The following is a 10,595-nucleotide window of genomic DNA, read 5'->3' on the forward strand; positions in this document are numbered from 1 at the left end:
AGGCATTCTCAGTTTGACCTCTGAGGGGTAAAAAGAAAAAAAAATAGATATCACCATGAAACTTTCTCAGTTGATTACTCATGTCAAATTAATAAAAAATGTATTGAAAGTTTTTTATATTTTAATGTTTAAATATGCAAATTAGGCCTTATCTCATTAAAAATGCACTAATTTGCATACATTTTAAAAAACTAAATCAGATTGTCTGATAAAGCCAGGCTCAAAATATTTTTTTCATTTTGTTGTCATATGAGATGGGGAAAAAATTACTGAGGGGTTTATGGACTTCTACTTCTATTATCCTGTAATTCACCTGTACCACTGTGATATGAAATTTCAAGGCCCGAAATTAGAAATGGGTGTATCTTAGGATCTAAATGTGATAGAAAAGAGCGAAGATGAGACAAACACTAGTTTAGCTGCCTGCTCGTTTACTTCCACAGGAATTATAAAGCAGACAGTTCTTCAAGGATATCGAAAATGAGCCACGGTCGTAAATGCAGTGTTCCAGACTGAAACTTAGGCTACAAAGAAAGCTGAGACTTTCCATAGTCTTCCCAAGGATTCAAAAGTTCGAGGGGCATGGATAATGTTTTTCTACCAGAAGATCCCTGCAAAGTTCGACACTCCGTTATTAATTTGCAAAACATTTCACCGAAGGCAAAACCTTGGACAGTTAAGCAGGATTTGCTAAGCTGCTGTTACTGAAACGAGGGGCTGTTCCGAGCGTAAGGTCATCACAACCGCATGCTGTAAGTATTATTTTGTCGCTAAGCAGTTATTAGCCATGCTAACGTGTATCTAGCAAGTAGAATGTGTGATTTAGTTCATTGGCAAGGCTATTTAATTTTCCTGTGTGTCATTCGGATAAAACCTGTGTTGTCATGTTAACCTACATTTTACTAAGCATGTTTGTCGAGATCTCTGACAGGTTATGTTCTCAGCAAGATAGCTAACTGAAGCTGAGTAACACGATAGTTTGGTTGCTAAGCTGTAATATAACCCATACCCATATAACACATGTTTTTGAAGTGGAAACAACTTCACGTTATCAATTCAAATGATATCTAGTCGATATGTTGAAAACCGTGTTGTCTAGATACAATGGATTTATTTGCACGTTCTTATTTTAGAACATTACAAGAACGGCAACATGGCAAACGCAGCATGCCAAACAGATGCTCCAAGTGTGGCATCTTGCGGGGCTTAGAATATTAGCAAATGCTTTTGCTGTGAGTTAACAGCTTGGTGTGTGCATGCAAAAGTGACTTTCACTTGTGTTACAACATTTCTGTTGTTTGGTTTAGGTTTTATCTTGCAGCCATGCACTTCAATGAGAATGCTGAGATCCCACAACGGAAGACAGCCAAGGAGAAACTATGTACAGACTTGCCAAACAATTTGTAAGTTTAATAAAATATATATTTTTATTACAAACAACAAATCAAAATGTGCAACAGTATAGGCACTAAAAAGAACTTATCGATTCACACACAACAGGCTGTCTAAGACCTGATGCTACTGGTGTCGAAATCATCATCAGTACTGTAAACAAAGCACAATGTGCAGGGCCATACAATTTGTTTATTGTACAGTATACAGCCTACAATGCACTGTATTACAGTATCCAATATAAGTCCTCTTTCTTGTCCTCTTCGAGATCATCAAAGACCCTTTTGATTGGGATGCCGTCCAACGGATTCCTGTGCCCCAGGACTTGTGTGCTCAGCTTGACAGACCTTCCATGGAGGATGCTGTTGCTGAACATGTGTCACGGTTCAGTCGAAAAGGGGTCTGAATCCAACGTACTGCCCTGAAGTATCCGGAAGCTCCCTCCATATGAGTAGCACCACACACGAGGGGATCATGACACGGACGCTTCTTCTAAGGAAACCCCAGCTCCTGCTCACCAAAGACCTGTAGGCCAGGTCACTTCATTGCCTGCGACGAGAACAGAGTGGAAAAGCTAATTTTTTTTACTATTTATTTTTTAAGATTTTACATCAGAGTATCACTGGACGATTGTTAAAAAAAAAAAACAGCTAGAAACCAGCTTATTCTGGTAGCTGGTTTTAGCTGGTCTTTGCTGGTTTTCTTCCAGCTCTTGCTGGTCTTTGCTGGTGTAGCTGGTTGGACCACCAGCTGGATATGCTGGCGTGACCATCTGAGGAAGCTGGTCATGCTGGTTTGACCAGCCTGTCGTGTGAGATACAGCTGGTGCAAGATTGTCATGCTGGTGACCAGCTTGCCAAGCTTGACATTGTTGGTGTAAGATGGTCATGCTGGTTTGACCAACATAAGCTGGCACGGCCAGTTAAACCAGCAGTGTAGACCAGCTAAAATGACCAGCTTGAGGTGGTACGACAAGCAAAACCAGCTGAATTACCATCGTTAGGTGGGTAAACCAGCTGAAGGTATGTTTTCGCAAGAGATTTGCTGGTCTAGCTGGTCAACCATCATAGGGTGGTCAAACAAGCTGGTCAACCAGCAAACCACCTTTAGCTGGTCAGGCTGGTTTTTTTCAGCAGGGATATGCTGAACCAATAATAAATGTGTATTGGTTAAAAATATTTTATTTATATACTGTAACTGCTAACATTTGTATCAGATTGTCCTCACCTTTCCATCCCTCTGATTTTCAAACGGCCATGGTCAGCTCTGTAAATATTCATTGCATTTTGCAAAGAATATAGAGGCACAACGGATCGAGGCCATGATGGTCATTCAGGTCAGCTCCTCAGGAACCTGGGTCATTCGTCTAATAACCTGTAAAAAACAAACATAATTTCCCTGCTGTTATTTCGTAATTTTGAATGAGCAGGAAGCACAAAGTAGCAAATGTCTGCAGTTTTAGTTACCAGAGTTGTAAGATCACATATTAGGCTACTACATGGAAAGAAGGTAATAATCTTAATCAGATGTCAGCAGGATAGTTACAAGATTACATTAGACCTACTGACTGTACCTACTGTATTTTAAACAGTGATATTTATAGGATTTTTGATTATTGTACTCTACTCCATGGTACTATGTAAATTGCCCCTTGGGGATAAATAAAGTGTTTTTGAATTGACACAAACGAGAGTAGGCCTAGTAATATTTTCGTTAACCTCGTTTCACTTTAGCCATAGGCTACAAACTGCACAGAGCTCCTGCCCAGCTAACTGGACGTCCCGTTGTAAGATCATACATTACTACATGGAAAGAAGGTAAAAATCTCGATAATCAGATGACTTAATCAGCAGGATAGTAGTTACAAGAGTTCATTAGACCTACTGACACAAATGTAATATTTTCATTGACGCGAGCAGTAGGCTACTCGTTTCACTTCAGCCATATAGCCTACGAACTGCACAGAGCTCCTGCCGAGCTAACTGGACGTCCTTTTGTAAGATCGCATATTACCACTACAATAATGTATGTAACTCCTAATCAGATGACTTATTCAGCAGGAGAATATACTACTGACTAAAATGAGTACTTTCCTTGCAAGCAGCACTCCTTTCACTACAGCATAGCCTGGACTGGCTACGAACTTTTCATCTAGCTTCTAACTGGACATCTTGACCAAAACTGCACAAGGGTACAAGTTGTAAAACATTTGTTTGTGTGCAAATGAATAACTTATGTTGCTTACAATGCTAAAAACGAACCTAATACAATGTTTAGCTTAGTCTACGACACTAACGTGCGAGTATTGCACTAGTATTACAGCTAGCTAACTGGGCTACGTGTGGCAAACTCAAGTAAATGACAAAACTTACCACTCTGAAGTAGTCATTTCCAATCTATGGGCGACTGGTTGCTCCTCTATAAGAGCTGGTAAGCCCCGCCCTTTCCGCTATCCCCGCTGGACCTCTAGGTTGAAAAATCGTTAATGCAAGTGAATGTGAGAAAATAATTATTTTCTGGTCCCGTTTGAATTGTGCCATGAATGTGAACATATGTTGTCTGTGAATTTTTAATATAAATTTTCGTGTAAGATGCTACAATTGAGTGGGTAGAAGTTTGATGCGGTTAAACTTTGTGTGAGAGCACTTTGTGGACTACAACTTTCCGCTAGACGACAGCTAACTAGTTTCCCATAACAACCATCAGTTGGTCGAGATGTAGAGGGTTATTAAGATCGTCTTTGAACACAGTGAACCATACAACTTTACAATCACACTGTATCATAGTGTTAATGTGTTGAGTGAAGCTAGACATGTTTCGAATATTTTTGTTACCATGTGTGTTTATTCCTGCCGTTACAAAAATAATTATTTTCTCACATTCACTTGCATTGACGATTTTTCAATCTAGAGGTCCACTGGGGGTTTAGCGGATGGGCGGGACTTACCAGCTCTATTTCAGATTCTTCCTCTGATGCTGGTGTTGAACAGATGCTGTTCAACACCTACTGTATGTCTCCGTATTCCACCTTGGCTGTTTCAGCGAGTGGTGTCGGCCATGTTGCCGTCTTTGCTCTGGAGCTTCGCTCGTTGTAAACCAACCAATCAGCACGCAGTTCATCTAAATATTCATGAGCATACCATAAAAGGGAGAAAACCTCTCGTTCATTCTAGGGCCTATTTCCTTGGCTTGCCTTAGGGCGCATATAACAGCACACGGGCCATTTTCAGCCCAACCAATGTTACATACTCTATTCGGAAACTTTAAGGAACAGCATGAAATACCCTATATAATCATTCTATCACCCCTTTAAAATGTATGCAAATTAGCGCATTTTTAATGAGATATGGTCTAATTTGCATATTTAGACATTAAAATATTGTAACAATCTGCAAGGTTGTCTCAAAATGGTCTTTATTGGTTACGCACCAAAAACACACGAACGTCATTAAACAGGCAACACAAGGGAGGTCAATTAAACAAGCACGATACACAAACAGGGTAGTCACATACAATACACGGGGTAAACACATGAGGTACAACATAAAGAAAGACTATACCAGCACAGCATTATGGGAGTACAGTCATAACAGCTAGGCTCAGATCATTACAATATAAAAAACTTTCAATACATTTTTTTTCTTAGCTTAACTCATTGAGTGGCAAAAACGTAATATTATGTTTTTCCTTCCCATGCGTTGAGTGCCAAAAACTAACTCGGTTGCCGCTTTGGGTCGAATCAGTGACGCATGCACGTCAGGTCAAAACCAGGCCATTTTCGTGGGTCTATCACTAGGTGGCAGTCTCACCAGGTCTCGCTGTTCACTTCCCGGAAAGTTTACACAAGTAAGTAACAGGCAACACTTCATATTTCATGAAAGACGTTATATCTCCATTTCTAGAATTGATGAAAACTAGCCACTGTTTAGCTTGGGATTTCTCAGGAACAGAGGCGTGTAGAAATACACGGTTTGCACCTACCGAGAGCTTAAAGTCTCACCTTTTAAACGAGCCATTGTATGTGTTCATAGCTATAACACAGAATATGCTGTGGCTGTAAAAAAATCATCAACAATGGTCTAGATTGCTGGCACTCTAGGACAAAGCTCCTGAAAACGGCTTGGCATTCAATGAGTTAACATGAGTAATCAACTGAGAAAGTTTCATGGTGATATCTATTACAGAGGTCAGTGACCTCTATCTGACCTCAGAGGTCAAACTGAGAATGCCTCCAGATCTTAAATTAAAGCTTAGGTCATCAAGAACAAACCCTGAAAGTTTCATGCTTCTTTCACAAAAAGCAAGATCGTCCCTATTTTAAGAGCTTAACAGCCCCACTATATGAATCTGATTGAATTTAGTATTGGCCATAAAAGGGGGGTGGGGCACATGTGACAATAATCTCACATGCGACAATTAGTGGGGGGCCCTTAATACATCTGGGCCCAGGGACCTGAAAGTTCATAATCCATCCATGCATAGTCCTGGGGGTGGTTCAGGATGTAGAGGAGTCGTCCAGCAACTGGAAGGTTGCCCTGACCCTGTCGAACACACACACACACACACACACACACACACACATGGGGACAATGACCCACAAGTTCTGCGATATCAGGAGGACTGTGTAACCGTGGCAACCCCAGGTAGTGTAATGTGTGTGTGTGTGTGGGGGGGGGTTATGTTCAGGCGCCAGGTAGGCCTATAATCCTGCCACTGAACTTATAAAAATAAAATAAAACCGCCGTCAGCAGTTTTAAATAATAACTAGAAAAAAATTAATTTCGAGGAAATAACCAGTGCATGAAAATGCAAAACATATATTAACATAAAATACAAAACAAACTTTTATTTGGAAACAATTGTGGGCAGAGGAAACAGTTGGTGGAAGTCATATTTGATGACAACTGACAGTTGAAATGGCTTAACAGTTAAAAAGTTGAGTAGTTTAAATAGTTAAATTATTTAATGTCCCCGAGGGGCAATTGGTTTTAACAGCCAGCAGTACCAACAAATATGCCATACATTATCCTACAAGTCATCAAAACATTAAGACACATACAGAGACCTTCCTCAGTAGTTCCCTCTTGGTGTTTCCTCCTTTCCCTGCCTGCCATTGAGAAATAAACCCGAATCCCTAATCCTAATCCTAACCCTAACCCCAGTCCCTTGTACCCGAATCTCTGTTGTCTGAGCCTGTGTTGGTGACACCAACGTATATAAATCAGAGACCATAATACATGCCGGTTTGAACCCCAGTATGAAAAGGCTGAAGTGCCCTTGAGCAAGGCACCTAACCCCTCACTGCTCCCCTTGAGCAAGGCACCTAACCCCTCACTGCTCCACGAGCGCCGCTGTTGTTGCAGGCTGCTCACTGCGCCGGGATTAGTGTGTGCTTCACCTCACTGTGGGCCAGATGTACGTACATTTGCGAACGTAGCGTTATCAGCGTCATGGACACACCGCAGATTGCGAACGCTGTCAGACCCAAGTTTCCGTCGTATTTATCAATCGTTCAATCCTTAGTGTAAACTGCGCCTTTCTCTGCCTTTCTCCGCCCATAAACGCAATTTACGAACGTCCACAACTGAATGGCAGCGCCTACATACAAGTTGAATGAAGTTAACTGATGAAAACATTAAAAAGAATCAAACGTTTAGCGATCATGAAATAATACCATACATGGTAAGATGTAAACAATCAGGGAGATAATGAAGATCAGTAGTTCTACTCAAACTACTTGTGCACGTAGGCTATGGAAGATTGGTCAAATCTAGCAAGTAGGAAAGTTTAAGTGAATGACGTGAAAGTGAAAGTAAGACATTCTAAAGGCCAACGAAAGTTAAGGTTGCTTTTGGTAGTACAAATACTTTCACCACAAAAACTTGTGCTCTAAATAGCGATTCTGTTGTCTTTGAAAGGTTCTCTTATTGACGCATTGAACTGCAATTTGGATTAACACCTGCTTTTACAAGGCGGAAGTATTTAGGCGCAGAATAGACGTGCGCTTTCAGGAGCAGTCTTTGTACATACCGCGGAATACATAAGGCGATCTTTACTCTTCCCCTCCCATCTTTTTACGCTAAACTCCCAATTTCCCCTGGATCCTCCCATGAATGCATATGCATGACATGACAATCGCAATCTGCCACTTTCAGGTCCCGCGACAGGCAGTTTGCGCTTTTACATCATTGCGGCCTGTTTGTAAATACCTCGCAATGATTTTACACGCACGTTGCGAAACAAATACGCCTGAAGTGGGCGCAAAAGCGTTAGTACATCTGGCCCTGTGTGTTCACTGTGTGCTGAGTGTGTTTCACTTACATACTTACAACTTTGAGTCTAGATGGTATTTAACTGATGGTGTGTGTGTGTGTGTAGGAGGCTGTGAGCTACTTCAATCTGATCTCCTCACAAAAAGCAATGCTGGAATTTTCTCAACTTCATCTACAGTCAGATGATGAGGTATGTGTGTGTATGTTGTATGTGTGTGTGTGTTTGTGTGTGTGTGTGTATGTGCGTGTGTGTGTGTATGTTGTATGTGTGTGTATGTTTGTGTCTGTGTGTGTGTGTGTGTTTGTGTGTGTGTGTGTGTGTATGTTTGTGTGTGTGTGTGTGTATGTTTGTGTGTGTGTGTGTGTGTGTGTATGTATGTTTGTGTGTGTGTGTGTGTGTATGTTTGTGTGTGTGTGTGTGTATGTTTGTGTGTGTATGTGTGTGTGTGCAGGGTGAGGTGGACGGTCCTGATGAGGAGTTTGCGGGACTGATGATGATGGTGTGTGTGTGTGTGTGTATGTTTTTTGTGTGTGTGTGCAGGGTGAGGTGGATAGTCCTGATGAGGAGTTTGCTGGACTGGGGGGTCGTGAGGAGCCGCTAATCGCTCACTGGGATCCACCACCGAGGAGCAGAGGAGATGAGGGTGTCCCTGAAGACTGAGAGTTAAAACACACACACACACACACATATATACACACACACACACACACACACACATATATACACACACACACACACACACACATATATATACACACACACACACATATATATACACACACACACACACATATATATACACACACACACACATATATATATACACACACACATATATATATACACACACACACACATATATATACACACCCACACACACACCACCGAGGAGATGAGGGAGTCCCTGAAGACTGAGAGTTAAAACACACACACACACACACATATATATACACAACACACATATATATACACACACACACATATATACACACACACACATATATATATACACACACACACACACACATATATATACACACATAAATACACACACACACACATATATATATATATACACACACACACACACACATATATATATACACACACACACACACACCACCGAGGAGATAAGGGAGTCCTGAAGACTGATTAAAACACCTTCTTGGTTGACCTGCTAGACCAGCAAAACTCTTGTGAAAACATACCTTCAGTTAGTTTACCCAGCAAACCTACTCTAGCAAACCAGCATGACCATCTTGCACCAGTTGTATCCCACACAGTGCCGGCCCGAGCCTTTTGGGGGCCCTAAGCAGAATTTGAATTGGGGGCCCCCTCCCACAACGCAGAGTCACCTGTGCTTGGCGATATTTGACAACTTCACACTATAATGTTTTATTATAAATGAATACAGTGAGGTTATGTATTAATACAGTGACTGATTATGAACTACTGTCCCCCTGGACACAGATGCATAAGGACTCAGTAGGCTCATTCAGTAATCCATCCTTGCTCACATGCCAAAAATGTTTTGGGGCTCTGCTCTAGACTTCTGGCCCCATGTGCTTGTAACCATTTGCCATCAAGAAAACCTCACTTTCTGTGTCATCAGCCATAGAGGCAGACACTTGATGAGGTAGAGTTAGGTAGTGGTAGAGATGTGCCCCAAAGTACTTCAACAGTGTCTCTGAAAAAAAAAATATATTGCATAAGATAGATAGATACTTTATTGATCCCCAGGGGAAATTCAAGGTCTCAGCAGCATACATACAACACAAACACATTCTTTAACAGCAGAAAGAGTAATTAAAGTATATAATATAAAAACACAACTAAGCAATAAGGACAGTAGAAGATAAAGAATATGCTAAATATACTAAAATACAAATTATACTAACACTTAATACAATATATAAAAATATACTAAAATAGAAATTACAAAAATACAAATTATACTAACACTTAATCTAAATCAATTCTAAAAACAGTATCCACATAGTGGTGATTAATCAATCAGAGGCGCTTGCAATGACTGAGGCAGGGACTGAGCCTGTGATTCTCTGTGCATAGTAAGGTAAGGTGCTCTGTGTGAATGAGTGTCATGGTGGTAGTGCAATGGTGATAGTGGTCATGGTGATAGTGTAGTGAGAAATTCCAGAGTGTATGTACTTTAACATTCATTTTAATCATCACCCCAGCCTTTGATCATGCCAAACCTTTTGTCAACCAAACTGCTCTTGTGACCTTTGTCAATCAAATGCTCACATGACCCATTGTAACCACATGAGGACACATGATGACAATTAATCATTTGATGATGAGTCCTTTCCTCTTGACACAATCAAAGAAGGTGGGCTACGCTTTAAATGCAGAGGGAAGACGCAGCTCTAGAGGTTCAGTTGGCCGCCGCCATAAGCGGTGAGCTATGCTGGCCTCTGAGCTCATATGCTGGCCTCTGAGCTCATATGCTGACCTCTGAGCTCATATGCTGACCTCCGAGCTCGTAGTTCTAACACCATTGTTAACCAATAAATGTTCCACCATGTTCTCAGTTTTCAAACCTGCCTCTGTCTGCTTGCACTCAATGTTTCTTACGACAATAGTGCAAATGAGTAAGTCAACAGTGCAACAATGCAGAAATAAAGTAAAGTCCATATATCTATATATTTAACTATTTAAGAAAAGTGCATATTTGTGCATATTTGATCAATTACTTACACTCATCAACAAGCAATTCCACATGTAACAATTCATATTCTATTGGCAAATGAGGCATAATCAAAAGTAACGGTGATCTACTGCAGCCTAAATATTAGGGTAGCACCGCTACATCACTTGCCACTATCTTAATCAAATGTAAGTTTATTTCCCATCACAGAAGTCTTCCCACCCAACATGGTATATTTTCTCAAACACTACCATCTCTCTCC

At 40.9% G+C, this 10,595-nt stretch overlaps 1 protein-coding gene across 1 annotated transcript in view; it reads left to right on the forward strand.

The window, feature by feature from the left end:
* The window catches only part of LOC143102056 (cartilage-associated protein-like), a 21,830-nt gene extending 13,489 nt beyond the window's left edge, over positions 1-8,341 (forward strand). Inside the window, exons 6-7 of the mRNA XM_076265421.1 lie at positions 7,771-7,854; positions 8,206-8,341. Coding sequence (XP_076121536.1) covers positions 7,771-7,854; positions 8,206-8,325 — 204 coding nt within the window. The 3' untranslated portion in view covers positions 8,326-8,341. The remainder of the gene's footprint in view (positions 1-7,770; positions 7,855-8,205) is intronic.
* Positions 8,342-10,595: the final 2,254 nt, after the last annotated feature.

Source organism: Alosa pseudoharengus, unplaced genomic scaffold, assembly GCF_046254945.1.
Source record: "Alosa pseudoharengus isolate Yale_2024_CS ecotype anadromous, Long Island Sound unplaced genomic scaffold, YU_APseudo_1.1 YU_APseudo_1.1_scf_4, whole genome shotgun sequence".
In the NCBI taxonomy this organism is placed as follows: domain Eukaryota; kingdom Metazoa; phylum Chordata; class Actinopteri; order Clupeiformes; family Clupeidae; genus Alosa; species Alosa pseudoharengus.